This window comes from Oryx dammah, unplaced genomic scaffold (genome assembly GCF_014754425.2).
Source record: "Oryx dammah isolate SB20612 unplaced genomic scaffold, SCBI_Odam_1.1 HiC_scaffold_11, whole genome shotgun sequence".
NCBI classification, from domain to species: Eukaryota; Metazoa; Chordata; class Mammalia; order Artiodactyla; family Bovidae; genus Oryx; species Oryx dammah.
The window spans coordinates 43,427,580-43,447,713 of NW_024070195.1; the positions used below are offsets into that span (position 1 = coordinate 43,427,580).

The 20,134-nt window shown below is 46.0% G+C and overlaps 2 protein-coding genes across 2 annotated transcripts in view; both read left to right on the top strand.

Annotated features, from left to right (window-relative positions):
- LOC120869857 (HLA class II histocompatibility antigen, DM alpha chain) overlaps positions 1–195 on the top strand; it is a 14,959-nt gene extending 14,764 nt beyond the window's left edge. The window contains exon 6 of the mRNA XM_040249156.1: positions 1–195. This exon is cut by the window's left edge and continues 186 nt beyond it. The gene's annotated coding sequence lies outside the window, so the exon portion shown is untranslated.
- A 9,638-nt stretch (positions 196–9,833) lies between these two features.
- LOC120869859 (HLA class II histocompatibility antigen, DM beta chain) lies at positions 9,834–16,372 on the top strand. Its single transcript, XM_040249158.1, has 6 exons — positions 9,834–10,123; positions 10,967–11,248; positions 13,075–13,359; positions 14,916–15,032; positions 15,435–15,470; positions 15,804–16,372. Exons 1-6 carry the CDS (start codon positions 10,069–10,071, stop codon positions 15,815–15,817), a joined length of 789 nt encoding a protein of 262 aa, XP_040105092.1. The 5' UTR covers positions 9,834–10,068; the 3' UTR covers positions 15,818–16,372.
- Positions 16,373–20,134: the final 3,762 nt, after the last annotated feature.

A 20,134-nucleotide genomic window follows, 5' to 3' on the forward strand; every position in this document is an offset into this window, starting at 1 on the left:
TGTGTGTGTGTGTGTGTGTGTGTGTGTGTGTGTGTGTGTGTGTGTGTCTGTCTGTCTGTCTGTCTGTCTGTGCGAGCATGTGTTGCACCCAGGTTTCTCAGCTGAGGGCTCTGCATCCAGGGGAACCCAGGGTGGCCTTCTGATCACAACCACACCACTGCTGTGTCAAGGCAATAAATCTCATTTCTTAATATTGATGTGGCTTCTTTTTTAACTCATGATATTTTATTTCTGGATATTTTAACTCGAGTAGGTTATCATGTCAAACTCAACATGCCTTCACCTGAGACAGTTTGCCCTCATTAGGGAGAGAATTGGGAAAATCCCCAACTCCTGGCTGACTCCTGCTTCCTGGTCTCCACAGAGCATGACGGCTTTTACTCCTATTAGTCTGTGCAAAATATGTGAGCAATGAAAGCAGAGTCTCTTTCTGATAATCTGCTCACACAATAGTGGAGGAAGCTGCTTGCTTTTTTTTTTTTTTTTTTGCACTTTACTGTTTGTGAAAGTGTTCATGCCTAGTAGAGGCTGCCTTGAGGAATATATAACTACCTTCAGCCTTCACCATAGCTGGGAAAACAAGAGCTTCAGAGTGGGAAAAATAAGACTTCAGATGCTGTTCTAAGTCATCTTGGTTTTGTGAAAACAGTATAATCAAAAATCACTGAAGTGAAGTGTGAACAGCCTGGAAGGGCCCAGAACTCATGTGTCCTCTCCGATGACCTGTTCCGTGGCCTGAGAGGACTGTCCAGGGAGACCCATGCTGCTGCTGCCCCGGGTGGGTGGTGGTGGTGTGGTGGGGGCACATGGCAAGTGGTAGTAACTCCCTTTGCCTGCACTTTCTCTCTTGCTTTTCTCGAGGTCTGGGAGTTGCTTTCAAGGAGGGAGTGGCGTTAAGACGAAAAGTGAAATTATTTTGGTGTTGGTGCAAGAGTCTCTGCTTTCTGCATTGTATCAGAATCTCAGGGAAAATATTCACTTCTTCTGAGAACCTGGCACCTCCTCTGAACCACCTTATTGCTAAGAGCAGCACGTGTACTGGTTAAGAAGATGGGGTGCAGAACCAGACCACTGGGGATTCAATCATATCTGTAGCTGTGTTCCTTTGGATGAGTTCCTCAAACTCTCTGTGTCTTGGTGTCATTTTCTGTAAAAGGATGATGTTAACAGTGATGCCTCCCTGAATAAGGTTGCAGTGAAGCTTAAATAAATTAATATCTTGCAGAATGCTTAGAACAGTGCTTGGCACGTAGAAAAAATGCTTGTAACTTAGCCAAGATTTTCACTGGGGAATTCAGCAGCATCATTAACCTCTTTTCTGGAAACAACTTTGACTCTGCTTTCAAGTATTATATGGTCTCTCTTTGAGACCTTTTTCTTTCACTTTACCATTTTGCATCTGTCCCTTGTTGCTTTCTAGTTCTTTTTGATTTCTCCCTCTCCATTTTCCAACCTATCCAGAAACTTCCTGCCGCTCAAGCCTTAAAAGTGGTTTTATTTATTTATCTGTGAGTATTTTTTCGGCTGTACCTCTTGGCTTGTGGGATCTTAGTTCCCCGACCAGGAGTGAATCTGGGCCCTTGGCAGTGAAAGTGCAGAGTCGAAAATCACTGGACCACCAGAAAATTTCCAAACCTTGTTTTAAACTACACTGTGTGGCCTTAGACAAGTCACACCTTCTCTTTGGGCCTCAAACTCCTCATCTGTAAAGCGGTGGGCTTAGGTTAGGTGCTGTCTGATCAAGCATTCTGTGATACTGTCACTTATAATATTCAAGAAGCCTTCCAGACCCTCTCTCATCTGATGTCCCCCTTTAATAAAAATCTTGGTGCCTCCTCTTCCGTGAACCTATTCCTAATCTTCCAGCTCTATCTGACCTTGGCTGAAGTCTTCCAAGACGTGATACAGTCAGCCCAGACTCTGCCCTCACGGCTATGCCGTCTTGGCTCATGGGTTAGTTTTTTCACACAGCTGCTTTGTCATTTCAGTGATTCAGGGACCATAAACAGCTTACACACTCACCAACTCTCACTTTCCTTTATTGACATTAGCACTTGAAATTATTTGACTTTCAAATGTTGGCAATTCAGTGGGTGTCAAGTGGTCTCATGTTTTAATTTGCTTTTTTTACCTTACTAGTGAGGCTGGACATCATCTCCTAGGTTTCTCTCTGTGTGAGTTGCTGATTTATATTGTTCATCTATCTTAAAAATGGTTTTTTCATGTGACTGTGGGGGTGGGTGTTTCTGATATATTCCGTATAGTAATCCTATGTCAGTATATAAATACTGTAAGTGCCTTCTTCCACTTTGCTGCTCGTCAGTTAAGTTTGTATATGGTCCCTTCCCTAAATAGAATAATTTCATTTTCATGATCAAAATCCATATGGTGGGAAATCCCTGGGGGTCCAGTGGTTAAGACTCTATGCTTCCAATGGAGAAGGCACTGGTTTAATTCCTGGTCATCAAACTAAGATTCCACATACACCTGATGTGACCAAAACCTTAAAAAAAAAAAAAACAACCCATATGGTTTGTGTTTTCATAATCTTAAGAAATTCTTTCCAAACCCAGGGCAGTAAAGTTATAATTTTTGCTGGAACATAAAGTGATAAGGTGAGTCTCCATATTCTCAGTGAGAATATTTTTAAAACATTTTGACCAGTTTCAAAATATAAAGCTTTAAGTATATAAAAGTTATAGGCAAATAGTCAAACGTCTGCTAACTACTTTCATTTAGTTACTCACAAGTTTAAAATCACATAATTTATAACATAGTATTTTAACACATATTGCTGTTTCCACTTTCATGTTCCATAATTTTTATTCTAATTCTTCTCTTGTATTTATTTTTGATTATGCTAATGGTTTCTAGATTATCTGATTGATTGATTTAAAAATAAATCCATTTATTTAAACTAAAACGCCCCACCAAAACGAGTTTATTCTTTCTCCCATCTCCCGGCCCCTGTCTCTGGCAGCCACAAGTCTGTTCTCTTCCATTCCTATCAGCTTGTTTATTATTACTCTTCCACATAATAAAGAGATTACATGGTATTTTTCTTTTTCCAACTTATTTCATTTCACATAATGCCCTTGAGGTCCACCCATGTGGTTGAAAATGACAACATTTTATTTTTTGTGACTGAATAGTATCCCATTATATGTACACACGACAATTTCTTTATTCTTTCATGCACTGATGGACAGTTAGGTTGTTTCCATGTTGTGTCTACAGTAAGTAATGGTGCAGTGAACATGGGGGTATATATATATACACATATTTGAATTAATGTTTTTGTTTTCTTTGAATCAAGACCCAGAAGTGGAATTGCTAGATCATATGGTAGTTCTGTTTTTTATTTTTTTGAGGAACTTCTGTACTGTTGCTGAATCCTTATGCAATATGGTAGGAATGGAAGTTGGTTAAGCCACTCTGGAAAACAGTATGCAGGCTCCTCAGCTATTTGTTAATTGAAATCATTTTAGAATAATGTATCTTTTCCAAACAACTTTGAAAGAGTGGCCATAAATTTGGAAAGGGAAGAATTTAAGGACTTATATCGAAGGTAATTCTCTCTGTTCTGATGAATAATTTTGGGTAAAAATGCTTTGCTTTGTATTTATCTGGCCATCTATAATGTTGCACTAAGCCTTTTTCTATTAGTATTTGTTATTCTCCTTTCACATTTGGATCTTTACTGATCTGGAGTTTTTGCATATGGTGTGAGTATGTTTACAACTTCCTTTTTCTCCAAACACTAAATTGACATTAATGTCATTTAGAAACTATTTGATTTATTCCCAGAAATTTTATGCCAAATTCCTCCATATGCATGGATTTGTCTCCGAATTATTCTGTTCAATTGGTTTGTCAGTTTCTTGTTCACTTAAACTTGTTTAAATTATTACGGCTTTTTAAAAATGTTTTCATATTTGACAATGCTAGTTTCCATTTCTTTGCCACCTCACTTCCCAGAAAACTACATTATGCTCTTCTTTATCAAAATTGTCTAAGATTTTCATGGACTTTATTATCATATATATTTTAGAGTCAGTTTGTCAAATTCTCCCCAAATTCTGCTTTGATTTTGGTTAGGAATATGGGGGGAACCTGACTTCTTCATTGTGATAGGATGCCTCATCCATGAATAATGGTATGTCTCTTCACTTCTTGAGGCCTTCATTTATGTACTTTAATAAAGTTTTCCTTTTATTCCATAAAGTTCTTATACTTTTGTATATTAATTTCTAAATATATAAATATATTATGGTTTTAAAATTCCTATTAGAAATGGTTGGCAATTTTCAATTATTTTCTGATTATTAAGATATTATTATAGGGCTTCCCTGGTGGCTCAGATGGTGAAGAATCTGTTTCTAATGCAGGAAACCTGGGTTTGATCCCTGGGTCAAGGAGAACACCTGGAGAAGGAAATGGCTACCCACTCCAGTGTTCTTGCCTGGAGAATTCCATGGACAGAGGAGCCTGGCTACAATCCATGGGGTGGCAAAGAGTCAGACAGGATTGAATGACTAATACTTTCACTTTTTCAAGACATTATTATAGTGTAGGATTTTGAATCATAAATCCTGTGTTCAAGTCATCGTGCTATTACCCAGCATCTGGGCAAAGCTGAGCAATCACTAACTTCCCTCTGCCTCCATTTTTTCATAGTTAAGATGGGGTGGTAATAACATGATTCAAGAGTGGTGGTGGCAGGACTTCCCTGGGGGTCCAGTGTCTAAGACTCCATGTTCCCAATGCAGGGGGCCCGAGTTTGATCCCTGGTCAGGGAATAAGATCCAACATGCCACAACTAAAGATCCTACATGCTGCAACTAAGTCCTGGCTGAGTCAAACAAATGAAATATTTTTTAAAAAAAAGACTTGTGGCAAATCAGGTAAAATATATGCTAGTAGTTCAAGTTATCCGGCTGCAGGATGGAAAGATGTTGAACTAGTTATAGCTACTGTAACCCAAAGGTCAGGGTCTAGAGTAGTGAATTCTAACAGAGAAGATGAAGAGTGAGAAGAGGTGAGATGGCAGGTGGGTGGACGTGAAGCTGAACAGACTGGGAAGTCACGTAATCCTGACCCAATGCAGAAGTGTGTAGTTCTGGGAAGACATTGAAGGAAGTCACAAATGTGGTCTTATATTCTTGGTTTTCAGTTACAGATGTTGGATGGATTGAACAATTTTTGACTTTATAAAATGGAAGCTTAAGTGAAAACCATCTGTCCAGAAGAGGAGCCTGGGTGCGTACAGGGACACTAGGAAGTACCTAGAAGAGCTCCAGTATTATGGCCAGCCTCTCGGAAAAAGCGTAAGACCACACTGGTGAATTTCTTCCATGTGCCAATGATGTCATTGTAGTTGTTTTTGTTTTCACCAGTCCAGGTGGCTGGTAGACCCTCAACAGAAACATAGATTTCCAAGCTTGTGCGGTTATGCACCAATCGCCTTCCTCTTCTCTGATGTGAATGCAGCCCACTTCCAGGCCTACTCAATGGAGAGGACTTCCTGTGCACCAAACCCACAATGACTTCTTTTTTCTCTTTTAAGTCCACCATCCAGATTGCTTGCCTGCTTTAACAAAAACTCTTCTCTTTCTAGGTGTTTCTTCTCACTCTCCAACTGACCTGCAAGTGAACGACATGGAGGCAGAGGCCACATCTCTTAGCTCTTGGGAGTCTGTATAATGCTTTGCACACACACCATAGTTAGTCCACTTCTGGCCTTGGTGGCTAGGTTGGTAGAAGAGGCAGTGGGCAAGGAGGGGACTCACTCTTTGGGCCCTTCTATAGTGGCAGTAAAAGAGGGACAGGGACTCCCCTGGTAGCCCAGAGGTTGAGAATCCACCTGCCAGTGCAGGGGACACAGGTTCGATCTCTAGTTCAGGAAGATCCTACAAGCCACAGGAAAACTAAGCCCGTGCACCAGAACTATTGAAGTCCGCAAGCCCTATAGACTGTGCTCTGCAACAAGAGAAGCCGCTGCAACAAGAAGTCCTTACACCACAGCTGGAGAAAGCCCATGAGCAGCAGTGAAGACCAAGTATAGCCAATAAATAAATAAATACAGAGGGACAGCAAAAGAGAAGTTGCCTGGGGTTCCCTAATGTCAGTCCTGGGTTCTACATAAATGGTCATCCAATCACCAACAGCCACAGGACTGGAAAAGGTCAGTTTTCACTCCAATCCCAAAGAAAGGCAATGCCAAAGAATGCTCACACTACCACACAATTGCACTCATCTCACACGCTAGCAAAGTAATGCTCAAAATTCTCCAAGCTAGGCTTCAACAGTATGTGAACCATGAACTTCCAGATGTTTAAGCTTGATTTAGAAAAGGCAGAGGAACCAGAGATCAAATTACCAACATCTGTTGGTAATTCAAAATGGATTACCAATGCTGGATCATCGAAAAAGCAAGAGAGTTCCAGAAAAACATCTGCTTCTGCTTTATTGACTATGCCAAAGCCTTTGACTATGTGGATCACAACAAACTGTGGAATATTCAAGAGATGGGAATACCAGACCACCTGACCTGCCTCCTGAGAAATCTGTATGCAAGTCAACAGTTAGAACCAGACATGGAACAACAGACTGGTTCCAAATTGGGAAAGGAGTACGTCAGGCTGTGTATTGTTACCCTGCTTATTTAACTTATATGCAGAGTACATCATGCAAAATGCCTGGCTGGATGAAGCACAAGGTGGAATCAAGATTGCTGGGAGAAATATCAATAACCTCAGATATGCAGATGACACCACCCTTATGGCAGAAAATGAAGAGGAGCTAAAGAGCCTCTTGATGAAAGTGAAAGATTAGAGTGAAAAGTTTGGCTTAAAGCTCAACATTCAGAAAACTAAGATCATGCCATCCAGTCCCATCACTTCATGGCAAATAGATGGGGAAACAATGGAAACAGTGTCAGACTTTATTTTCTTGGGCTCCAAAATCACTGCATATGGTGACTGCAGCCATGAAATTAAAAGACACTTGCTCCTTGGAAGAAAAGCTATGACCAACCTAGACAGTATATTAAAAAGCAGAGACATTACTTTACCAACAAAGGTCGGTCTAGTCAAAGCTATAGCTTTTCCAGTAGTCATGTATGGATGTGAGAGTTGGACTGTAAAGAAAGCTGAGTGCTGAAGAATTGATGCGTTTAAACTGTGGTGTTGGAGAAGACTTTTGAAGCGTCCCTTGAATTGCAAGGAGATCAAACCAGTCCATCCTAAAGGAAATCAGTCCTGAGCATTCATTGGAAGGACTGATGTTGAAGCTGAAACTCCAATACTTTGGCCATCTGATGAGAAGAAATGACTCATTGGAAAAGACCCTGATGCTGGGAAAGATTGAAGGCAGGAGGGGAAGGAGACGACAGAGGATCAGATGGTTGGATGGTATCACCGAGTTGATGGATATGAGCCTGACTCTGAGAGCTGGTGATGGACAGGGAGGCCTGGCATGTTGCGGTTCATGGAGTCGCAAAGAGTCGGACACGACTGAGCGACTGAACTGAACTGAAGTGAATTACCAACGATGCTCAAGATAGTTGAAATATTCTTTGGAGTTGACTAGAAGTGGGGACAGAGCTATGTGTGTAAAAACAAACACAAAAAAGTAGAGTCAAGAGGAAAAAGGGAAGGAAGAAACCACTTCGCTGAGCACAGGTCTCTGGGTTTTTCTGTCCAGCTTAATTCTAAAACCACATTCAATCTTCTCATCAATAGAGAAGTGAAATTGCCTGAGTTTCCTGCTGCTGCCTTATGGAAGGTTTCACATCTCCTTTGGCTGCCTGAGCAGAGACTCAGGCACAAAAGGGAGCTCGCCGAGCCTCCAGAAGCTGGCGGAGGGCCACGCAGGGAGCATTCCAGCTCCAGGCAGGCTTTGGAGACCTTGATAAGGATCCCGAGACCTGGTTCCTAAGGTTAGGCTCACCACCTACCTGGCGGTGGAGGAGAGATTTTCAAAGGGGAAGTGAACATGTGTGTAGGGGAACTCACACAGTTTTGAGACTGTTGAAAGAGAAAGTAGAAGAGACACTGGTTCAGAGTGGGAGAACTCTGAGCATTGGAAAGACAAGACTCAGAGGCATGTGCTGGCTCTTCTCGTTTTCCTTTTTTCAGCGGGGGCCACCACAAGCTACCTCTATGTGGTCCTCTCAGTTCTAGGACAGTGAGTGTGTGAGCACACTCAAATGTGTGTGTGTGTGTACCTTGAAACCTTTGGTGTGAGTCTTCAACTTGTTTTCCAAATTATAAAAAGGACCATTAACAGGACTTTTAAGATTAAATGAAATAGTGTGGATCTCATAGTATCCGCCACAAAGTAGAAGCTCAACAAATTTTGGACTCCCGCCCACCTCCTCCGTTTTCGGTTCATTCAACACCCTTCACGGCTGATTAGAGAAGTTCAAGTGTAGAACAATCTTGTAACCAGGTGGGGTTGAGAGCGGGGCATGGTAGGAAAACATGGCCACGCATCACTGAAGCTCAACTAATTACACAAAACCAGCCTTTGGTTCCTGATATTCATCTATATTTTCATTTGGAGGATATAGTTTCCCCTTTCCTCTCTTCTTCAGAAATATCATATTCTCTTGGAGTCAGGGACTTGGAGGAAGGACGGGTAAGTGTTGTGTTAAGGGGTTCCCTTCTCATCCTCTTTTGTCTAGCTCACTATTGAGTCAAGTTCAAGAGCTTTCAGGAACCAAGCTGGGGAGAGGCAGCCCTGAAGCCTGGTGGGGACCACAGGGAAGTCAACTGAGGGTTTTACATTTGTAATGGAAAAATCTACCAGTTGTATAGGAAGGTGAGAATGAATTGCTACGTGAAGTTTGTCTTTTCCTGGGGAAGAAGAACAGGAAACGTTTATCTCATTTTTCCAGTGGCTTCACAATGCGAGGAGGGCCTGCCCCAAGACAGATGGGCCCTGTCAGGGAAACACATAGGGGAACTTTGAGTTTGGGGGAGACAAGTGGGCTATGGGCACTGACTCATGGCCAGCTATTTATCAAGGAGATGAGTGGGGTTGCCCAGCGGTCTGCCCTGAGATGGTCCAAAGGATAGGGTGTCCTGGCTCCAGAAAGCAGAAAGGGGAAAATGAAACTCGTCTGGCTAGAACGGAAGAAGCGATGGGAACCCAGGGAGGGACTGTTCAGGGCTGTGGCCCTGAGCTCTTAGGAACAGCGCCTCTTATTCTGCCATCTTGCTTTGAGGCCAGACAATTGCACTCTTAGCAGCCCTGTCTCTACCGCATTTCCCAGAAGGGCCTCTTGTCCACCTGTTTCCTGGGTAACAGGACAGACCACGGGTTATGTAATCAAGGGTTAAGTTCCCCAGCAACTTCCCTTAAAGGAGCAAGAGAGGTGACCTTGTCTTAGTATCTGGGGAGACCTTGAGAGAAAACAGTTAGACCAAATGGGCAGTCTAGGCTGCATACATCCTGGGAATACAGGGTTTATTCTCTCCACCAATCTAGGGAAATCCACCTGTGTATGTGTGTGTGTGTGTGTGTGTGTGTGTGTGTGTGTGTGTGTGTGTGAGAGTTGCTCAGTCGTGTCCGACTCTGCAACCCCATGGACTGCAGCCCACCAGGCTCCTCTGTCCAAGGGAGTCTCCAGGCAAGAGCACTGGAGCGGGTTGCCATTTCCTTCTCAAGGGAAATCCACCTGCAGACTGGTTGTTCTGTGGGATAGTAAGAGACCAGTTGCTAAAAGCCCAGGGCAGGATGAGATCTACCTGGTAACTGATGATGCTAGGCTGAGATGCTCAATGATTTGTCTCTATACTTGTCCCCGCCCACCTAGGCAGTCTGACAATTCTCAGTTTGGAACGCTCAGATGATCTGGCAAGGAACAGGTTTATTATCTCGGGCCTTAGTAGCCTCAAACTGCTCATTTAGAGAGCATCAAGGGGCCCCGGGCAGTACCACATTCCCACTTAGTGTGTAGAGATATTCTACCCAGGCTGGGACTTTTGGGGTAGACGAAGACCCAGGGCCCCTGGAGGAGCTAGTCCAGGGGACCGAACTCCCCGTGTCTCCCCAGAGCAGAGAATGACTGTCCTCTTGCCCCTGCTGCTGGGCCTCAGCCTGGGCTGCACCGGAGCAGGTAAGGACTCTCCCTTCCTCTGCTCCCTTTGGATTGGGGGGTTCTGTTTTGCTATTGGATTCGGATACCCCAAAGCAGTCTATCTCCCTATTATATACTCCCACCACACTTTGTACTGAAGCTTTGCAGCAATTTTTTGAATTTATATTTTTAAATTGAAGTATTGTTGATTTACAATATTGTGTTAATTTCTGCTGAGCAAAGTGACTCAGTTACGCACATGTATAGTTCTTTTTTATATTCTTTTCCATTATGGTTTATCCCAGGATATTACTATAGCTGCCAGAGCTACACAGTAGAAACTTGTTCATCCGTGTAGCAAATTTAATGTAATTAAGCTGTGTAATTATTTGTGTGACAGATATCTCTTGCTGGAATGTAGGCAAAGGTGATGACAGCCCTGTTGATAGCTGCTGTGTCCCCAGTTTCTCGCGCGGTGTCTGGCACACGGCGAGTCCTCCAGATATACATGTGGCATGGGTATTTAATAATGTATCCAGCACAGAACGAGCCTGACTCTTTCCTTTGACCCCCTTTTCTCACTCAGTCATTGGCCTTACTGAAAATCTTAATCCTGGGTAAATCATTGTGTTTAAACATGCATATAATTTTGGGTCACTTGTGTCTCCATGTTGAGTCTTATGTAAAGAGGAAATGGGATCTAGGAACGTCTCTGTTAGGATCACCTAGTGCCTGAATCAGGACTTGCAGAGACTCCTGTTCATGAGCTTGGTGAGCAGATGATGCCTCAGGCAGGAAGTCTGCACCCTCCTCACCGGGTGTAACTGAGGCTTGGGCTCCTGCAGAGGATGCTGAGCCGCCCCCTTTCTCTGGTTCCTGCAGGTGGCTTTGTGGCACACGTGGAAAGCACCTGTCTGTTGGACGATGATGGGAATCCAAAAGAGTTCACGTATTGTGTCTCCTTCAACAAGGATTTGCTGACCTGCTGGGATCCCCTGCAGGCCAGTATGGTTCCTCGTGAATTTGGGGTGCTGAACGGCTTAGCCAAGTACCTCTCACAGTTCCTCAACAGTAAAGATGTCCTGATCCAGCGCTTGTCCAGTGGTCTGCAGGACTGTGCCGTGCACACCCAGCCCTTCTGGGGCTCTCTGACTCACAGGACACGTAAGGAGAGAGGGGAGCAGAGGGATGGTGAGGAGAGGGGAGGCCATGAAGGCTCCATCGATTGACAGGGGGTTTGAGATGTGGGCAGAAAAGAAGCAGATAAATGGGAGGACCTGTGATGTAGAAAGAGAGAGAAACAAAGGGGTTGACGGGTGGGGCTGGAATGCAAACGGGGCGGTGATATTTGAGCAGGCAAGAGCTTCTGCAGGGAGAGTAAGAATATTCTCCTTCGATTCAGGGTATCTCAGGAGACAGATCCAAGTTCAGCCAGAGGTTGAACTGTCAGAATAACCAGAATGGCTTTCCCCAAAATGCTTGTGCCTCTGTATCCCAGGTTCTGGTGTCCCGGGTCTAAGATGGGCCCAGGCATGGGACAATTTGGAAAGCCTCCCAGGGAATTCTGAAATAAAGTAAAAGTGAAAGTCGCTCAGTTGTGTCCGACTCATTGCAACCCCATGGACTATACAGTCCCTGGGATTCTCCAGGCCAGAATACTGTGGGTAGCCTTTCCCTTCTCCAGGGGATCTTCCCAATCCCGGGATCGAACCCAGGTCTCCCATATTGCAGACGGATTCTTTAACAGCTGAGTCACAAGGGAAGCAAACTCTCTCCCTAATCACTTGCATAGAGAATGACTTGAGATTGGTTAAAAAAAAAAAAACAACCCAAACTTGAAGTTCTCTATCTTAAAAAGTGTTGTGTCTCAAGATATCATTTCTCAGAATGGCCTGGGGAGGGTGCTTGTTAAAAATGCAAGTCCTGGGACTTCCCTGATGGTCCAGTGGTCAAGAATCAGTGCTTCCAGTGCAGGGGACGCAGGTTCAACCCCTGGTCAGGGAACTAGGATCCCGAAAGCTGTGTGGCACAGTCAAAAACAAAAACAGAAATAAATTTAAAATAAAAACATAAAAATAAAAATTCAAGTCCTTGAGAGCTACTGCAGATCCGTTGAATAAAAATATCCAGGGATGCAGGCTAGGGAATCTGCATTTTAACACAATATCTTGGATTTTTATTGAGGATTTTATTTGAAAGACACCCAAGCAAGCTGAAGGGTCACCTAGAAAAATAAATCACTAACAGATGGCAATATGAACGATCTGGTGAATTGGGTCCACCCTCATCCAAATTTAAGAGTTAGTCCTGAATTAGTCTTGCTTCCTTAAACTATTCAGGCTTCCCAGAAGGCACAGTGGTAAAGAATCTGCCTGCCAGTGCAGGAGACCCAGGAGATAGGGGTTCAATCCCTGGATCAGGAAGATCCCCTGGCGTAGGAAACGGCAACGCACTCCAGTATTCTTGCCTGGGAAATCCCATGGACAGAGGAAACTGGCAGGCTCCAGTCCGTGAGCTCGCAAAGAGTCAGACACGTCTGAGCACGAACACATGCCTTAAACTCTTCAAGGAAAAAAAAATACTTTCTTTACCAAGTTAATCTGTTCAATGTGATTTGAGGACAAGGGTGTTTTCCTACTTTTGCTCACCCCCACCTGTAAGTCTGGATGACAATTTGCTTTTAAGTGCTTGCAATGAATACAATGCCTTCTGAAACAGCTTGCAGTTCAGCCCCAGCTTCTACTTACTGTGATCAAACAGGATTTTGGAGGAACGAGAAAGGAAGGAGCAGGGATGGAGTGGGAGACAGGAAAGAGTGCAGAGGAATATATTCCAGCTTCTCATTTTCAGAGGGATGTGTGCAGGCCTGGGGTGAGGGCGGGGAGGGTGGGTGGGCAAAATCCAAGAAGCACTGAAGTAGGAGAGAAACCAGGTTGGAGGAAAAGCCAGGGTGGTGCCCTCCTTCGTGACTGTTTTTTCCTCCTGTGCAGGCCCGCCGACCGTGCAGGTAGCCAGAACCACTCCTTTTAACACGAGGGAGTCTGTGATGCTGGCCTGTTACGTATGGGGCTTCTACCCAGCGGATGTGGCCATCACGTGGAGGAGGAACGGGCAAGAGGTCCTCCCACACGGCACGGCCCAGAGGATCGTCCAGCCCAATGGAGACTGGACGTACCAGACCGTCTCCCATCTGGCCACAACCCCCTCTTTTGGGGACACCTACACCTGTGTGGTCGAGCACACTGGGGCTCCTGAACTCATCCTTCAGGACTGGAGTAAGTGTGCCACAGGCGGGAGGAATTAGCGTTAAAGCAGAGAGCTACTGGAATTCCCTGGCAGTCCAGTGGCTAAGATTCTTCGCTTCCACTTGCAGGGGGGCCAGGTTTGATCCCTGGTCAGGGAATTGAGACCCACATGTGCTGCTCTAGCGTGGCCAAAAATACCAACAAAATGCAGAGAGCTACTGCAAGTGGCTGGAGAAGGCAATGGCACCTCACTCCGGTACTCTTGCCTGGAAAATCCCATGGACAGAGGAGCCTGGTAGGCTGCAGTCCATGGGGTCGCTGAGTCGGACACGACTGAGCCACTTTACTTTCACTTTTCACTTTCATGCATTGGGGAAGGAAATGGCAACCCACTCCAGTGTTCTTGCCTGGAGAATCCCAGGGACGGGGGAGCCTGGTGGGCTGCCATCTCTGGGGTTGCACAGAGTCGGACACGACTGAAGCGACTTAGCAGCAGCAGCAACACTGCAAGTAGGTGGTTGTAAAAAGAACACCAGTACTTTGGCAGAGGGAGGAAGCTGTAGAGAGGTCCACGGTACAGGGAAGAGAGGGAGATGCTGAAAATGAGCAAGTCTGGAGGGACTCGTGGAGCGTGCTTGACAGAGATGGGGCCAGGGGATACAGGAGCATAAAGAGTTAATCTTCCTTGCCGTTGCCATGGTGCTGTGGTTGGTGTTCTGCGCTTGTTGGAAGGTGGGAGGGGAGCCTGATTGTCCTGAGAAGAGGAAGTCGATTTGGTAACCATATTTTCAGAGCCCCAAATTGTGATGCAGTATTCTAGGATCTTCAAATTTCCACTGTTCCGTTGTCAGGTCGGGGATGGGAACTGGAGAAATAAAGATCGCAGGAGAGCGAGGAGCCTCTTGGTGTCAGAGAGGGGAAGCCAGGCTGACAGGTGCTTTGATGTGCACGTTTGGGGGCTACCGCGTCAAGCCAATCATCGCTGTTTGAACCCCAGGACGGGAAGTAGTTAAAGGAAAGGAATTTGGGAGGGGGACAGGATTCAGACTAGGACCAGTTCCAGGATGTGGGGGCTGTGGAGGTGGGGCAGAGACAGGTTCTGGAAGGACCCATGGCCAATCTGAAAGTGGACAGGTAGAGACACCTAAGCCCTCAGATAGCAAGGAACTGCAGAAAGGAAAGGTGGAAAGACAATTTAATGGGAAAATGCTCGAATAAAGCAGTCAAGGGTGCAAGTATGGTCACCACAGGCAAGTGAAGAGAGGAGTAGGGGGCCCTGCATTCTCCGGTCAGGGTGCCTTTGGGGTGAAGAAAGAAAACGGGAAGCCTGGAGGGCCCCTACGGTCTCAGAGAGCATCTGGAAGCTGGGGTACAAACCTGGGGAGAGGGGTTCCTCAGGGACCTTCAGGAACAGAGACCCGCGGGATGGGGGTTTTGAGGAGAGGCCACTTGCTCAGGCCTGGATTGGTGTGAGCCCTGGGCCCCGGATGAGCACCTCTGACCCTCTGGGCGGAGGTCGCAGTCAGCGAAGGCGCTCTGGGGACCAGCTCTGGGAATCGGTTGCAGTTCAGTTCCTGTTTCCGCAGCTCCTGGGCTGTCGCCTGTGCAGACGGTGAAGGTTTCCTTGTCTCTGGTAACACTGGTCCTGGGCTTTATCATCTTCGTTTTTGGTCTGCGCAGTTGGCAGAGAGCTGCCTCCTCCGGTGAGTGAGCCTCCCGAAACGTCAGACCCAACCTCTGCTCACTTTGTTTGTGACTGGTTCTCCCATGGCGTCCCCCATTGCCATGGAGGAGACTTTCATCCATCAGGCCTGTCCTGGGCGGGAGGGATCAACTGAGAGATGGGGATCGACATCTACACACTACTATGGATAAAACAGATCACTAATAGGAACCTGCTGTATAACACAGAAAACTCCTCAGTGCTCTGCAGTGGCCTAGATGGGAAAAGAATCGAAGATGAGAGTGGGTATAGGTATATGTATAACTGATGCACTTTGCTGTACACTTGAAACTAATACAACAGCGTAAATCAACTATAGTCTAATAAAAATTAAAAAAGAAAAGAAAAGACTGTCCTCAACTCATATATTTTCTTCTCCTAGGCTACATTGTCCTCCCGGGGTCCACTTATCCAGAAGGTAATGTCTCTGTTGGTCTGTGTGCCTCCTGGTCCCTTGGAGGGGGAGACAGAGGGCGTTATCTCTGGTGCTGACGGCGGGGGCAGTGCGCGTCCACTGGGATCAGGCTGAGTGTGATTGAAGCTGCTGCTGTTGGGCTCAGGAGCAGAAAGCAGGAGCACCGGCCCTCTCCGCTTCTGCCCGACAGTGTGTCTGAAAGTGGCTCCTGGTGCTTGGTGATCTAGAATTTTCCACATCACTGTGTTAAGGGCTCTGGCATGGATGGTTATAGGGACAAATGATGGGGTCAAGTTGGCTCGAAGCATTATTATCTCCTTTTCATTTCTTCTGCAGGTCATCACAATTGATAGAGGCAGAACCCTACAGCTTTCCTTCCACGTGAGAAGGAGGTCTGAACTCTTGGGATGCTGCTGGGGCCCTCCACATCTTCTTGGACCCTATGGTTTCTCTATTTAATTCTTTGAATTTCCCAGTCTTCCCTCTGTGAAGGCTTTCCTGGTGGCTCAGCTGGTAAAGAATCCGCCTGCAATGTGGGAGACCTGGATGTGATCCCTGGGTTGGGAAGATCCCCTGGAGAAGGGAAAGGGAACCCCACTCCAGTATTCTGGCCTGGAGAATTCCATAGATTGTAAAGTCCATGGGGCCACAAAGAGCTGGACACGACTGAGCGACTTTCACTTCACTTCACTTCCCTATGTGAACCTTAGTAACTTGGGGAAACTCATTCCTGGTAAAAATATTCTGTAACCAAGGTGCTGTCCATAGGCAGACCCCAGGGCTAAATATCTGGGGTGAATATCATCTGGGGAGGAAGGTCAAAGACCCTCTTGGGGGCCCCCCTGTGTCACAGAGGGCGTGAGTCACTGTTGATTGTCTCTGAGGAATAAACTGGTGGAATTCTGTTTTTTTCCATGCTTTTTCCTGGGGTCCTCGGGAGGGACAGCGGGCAGTCGGGCTGGGCTTGATTCGCTCCTCCTGGAGCAGACGAGTCGGTGTTTCCTCCCATTTTCCCATCTGGACACGACAGAACTGGGGGCTGTTTTCTGCTGGATAATTCATAAGAAGACTTTAAACTTTGGTAGGAGGGAGTCACAGAGTCAGAGATAGTAGGAGGTTAACAGGTTTCTGAACTCATAAGGGATCTTAATGAGGCTTAAATGAGTTCATACTTGTAATTGGCCAAGAACATTACCTGGCACCCAGCCAGCCCGCCGCCGTGAAGTTAGCTGTTAGCAGTCACTCTACTTTCCGGGCCAGGCTTCCTACCAGGTGCTTTACTTGCTCTGTTTCATTTGATCTTCATCACAACTCTGACAGACACTCAGGCAGGGTTCAAGGGGCAGAGCTCAACTTCAGATCTGAATTCTGGGCCATTATTCCTTCCACAGCCAGCATGGGAAAGGGACCACAGCTCGAGTGCTCGTCACGACGTAGGCAGTGGGCTAGGGGCTTTATGCTGCGTCTTATTCACACTCCACAATCACCCGGTAAGGGGCAAGTCCCAAGATGAAAGTGAGGTTCAGAGAGGTTAAATAGCTTGCCCAAGATCGAACAGCAAATTCTCTACAGGATGTCGGTCAGGCTGAGCTGGAAGTAACTAGGCTGCTGTATTCTGAGGACTTTCCTGCTGGCGCACACACCATTCTTCAGAGCCCTCCTTCCATTCCCTCCACCCAGAGCCCACGGGGTATCCACCATTTGGGACTGGATTTCACACAGGGCAAGAGAGGTGCTTTAAAGAAAGCTGAGCGCCGAAGAATTGATGCTTTTGAACTGTGGTGTTGGAGAAGACTCTTGAGAGTCCAAACTGCAAGGAGATCCAAACAGTCCATCCTAAAAGAGATCAGTCCTGGGTGTTCATTGGAAGAACTGATGTTGAAGCTGAAACTCCAATACTTTGGTCACCTGATGCAGAGATCTGACTCATTTGAAAAGACCCCGGTGCTGGGAAAGATTGAAGGCGGGAGGAGAAGGGGACGACAGAGGATGAGATGGTTGGATGGCATCACTGACTCGATGGACATGGGTTTGGGTGGACTCTGGGAGTTGGTGATGGACAGGGAAGCCTGGCGTGCTGCAGTCCATGGGGTCGCAAAGACATGACGGAGCAACTGAACTGAACTGAACTGAACTGGACTGGAGAGGTGCTGATCATTCCCAGTGAAGGGTGACACCTGCTGGGCCCAGGTGGCATTGTCTTTGGAATGAGAATTGGAGTCTAGAAAGAAACCAGAAATGAAAACACATACTGGAGGAGTTTAGCCTAACAGAAAGTTGTGGACAGAGAACAAGCGGTTAAGAATGCACGTCTGCCAAGAAAGAAAAAAAAGAATACATGTCTGTGTGTGGGTGTCTATGTAGGAACATGGTAAGCAGAATCTGATGAGCTGCGGGAAGGGGTCAGAAGACAGTGTGTGGAATCTTCCTGGCTTGTCTCCATGGTGGTCTGTGTGGGTGCCTGGTGGATGGGGTTGGGTCCCTTCCTCCCTGCATGGTTTCTGTCCTGATGCGGGCCTGGAGAACAGTGGGGATAGCACTGATCGTACAGCCTTCATATCCAAGGCAGGTGCTCAGGCATAAAAAAGAAGAAAACAATTCCATTCGCAGCAACATGGATGGGCCTAGAGATTATTTTACTAAGTAAAGTAAGTCAGAAAGAGGAAGACAAATACTATGTGATATCACTTATATGTGGAATCTAAAATAAGATACAAATGAACTTATCTACGAAACAGACTCACAGATACAGAGAATGGATGGATGGTTGCCAAGAGGTGGGCTTGGGAGAGGGACGGTTTGGGAGTTTGGGGTTGGCAGATACAAATTATTGTGTATAGAATGGATAAACAACAAGGTCCTACTGCAGAGCCCAGGGAGCTATAGTCAGTATCCTGTGATAAATCATAATGGAAAAGAATCTAAAAAAGGATGCATATATATAAACTCCGGGAGTTGGTGATGGACAGGGAGGCCTGGTGTGCTGCAGTCTCCATCGGGTTGCAGAGTCGGACACGACTGAGCGAGTGAACTGAACTGATGTGTGTGTGTGTGTGTGTAACTGAATCACTTTGCTGTACAGAAGAAATTAACACAACATTGTCAATCAACTATGACTCAATTGGAAAAAAAGTAGGTGCTCAGGGTTTGTCTAATCAGTGAATTGATTTCCACTATGTCCATGCTTTCCCCAGAAAGATCCTTGTGATCAAGGCACCTCTTCTGGAAGGAGTTTCGCCAGAAAGTCAATGAAATGGGAAAATGCTCCTGAGTTCAAAATGGCTCTTCTTTGAGCTGGGCCATGTAAGGTAGGAAGGAGTAGGGTGCTCTGTGCTGTGACTGGTGAATGTAGGCTCAGAAACAAATCTCTACAAATTTTATCAATTTTATGTTTCATTGAAAAAAGGTTTTTATAGGGACTTCCCTGGCAGTGCAGTGGTTAAGACCCCAGGCTTCCACTTCAGGGGGCTTGGGTTCGATCCCTGGTCAGGGAACTAAGATCCCAAATGCTGTGCAGTGCAGCCAAAAAAAAAAAAAAAGGAAACAGTTTTTATGTAACATTTAATTAGTTAGCCTTATATCATGTAAATAATCTATCACCTCTACCCAACTCTGAGCTTCCTTTAAGAACTTGCCGTCTGAAGCCTTCCATATCCTTTCATTTTCACCTTTCCACTCACTGTTCTTGCTTTTGTTTGCTTGACAAAGCTAATTCCTTCTGAAATTCTAGTCTAGTCTGGGGTGGGGCTTTGGTCTACGCTTGGCCATTTAAGAAGGAGATGCTGTACTTTCGGAGGGTGTGGGTGTGGTCTCAGCGGCGGAAATCAAAGGGGCAGGACCCCAGGGGAAGGAGGGAGAGAGGCAGACAACGAGTGCACCTCCAGTCCCCCTCTGGAGATCCCAGGCAAGCTTGCTCTGCCCTAATCTTACTGGGTTTTGTTTTATAGGGAAGGCTGTCCTCTTTCAGATGGGGAGCTGAAAGAAAAATACCACGTAGATCTCCTGGGATCCAGCGAGCCAGATTACAAGGGGAGAGAAAGGAGGGTGTGTGTGCTACACAAACAAGCCAGTTGAGCCTGGGAGGAAGGCAGAATGATGGGTCACCTCCAGGACTGTGTGAGGAGAGTAAAATGGTACAGACAGCAAAGTGCCAGAAAGGGGTGTGTGTGTGTGTGCCTGTGTGTGTGTGTGTGAGAGAGAGAGAGAGAGAGAGAGAGCTGGGCTTTTGCATTATATCTAATAAGTGGCACAACGATTGGTTCTCTCCCTTCAGTGTCTTCTTTGTTTTAAAAACTGAACTGGAAGCTGGGAATTGACTCTGAAGGTCATCTAGTCCAACTCTCAGAACCTAGTGGACATGCGTCTGTGTCCATGAGGGCAGATACCAACGCTTTAGTCAAAGGTGTTGACCCCAAGTTTGAGCCTCTTTGGGCCCTTGAAGACGATGGGAATAAAACCAGATGCACCCCCCTCCTGAAAAGAACACAACATTGTAAGCCAACTATACGCTAATAAAAATAAAAAAAATGTAAAAGGAAAAAACGAAGGGAACACCAAGGATTTCCGGCAACCCCGGAAGCCGGAGAGAGGCAGGGAACAGATTTCTCCTTAAAATCGCCAGGGAGGACTAATCCTCTCGGCAGCTTGATCGTGGACTTCGGGGCTTC

Bases quoted from the DNA above. Each gene is read 5' to 3' on its own strand.
- LOC120869859 (XM_040249158.1), top strand. From the start codon at position 10,069: ATGACTGTCCTCTTGCCCCTGCTGCTGGGCCTCAGCCTGGGCTGCACC. The intron at 13,360-14,915 runs GTAAGTGTGCCA...CTGTTTCCGCAG, and splicing joins ACTCATCCTTCAGGACTGGA to CTCCTGGGCTGTCGCCTGTG. The intron at 15,033-15,434 runs GTGAGTGAGCCT...TTCTTCTCCTAG, and splicing joins GCAGAGAGCTGCCTCCTCCG to GCTACATTGTCCTCCCGGGG.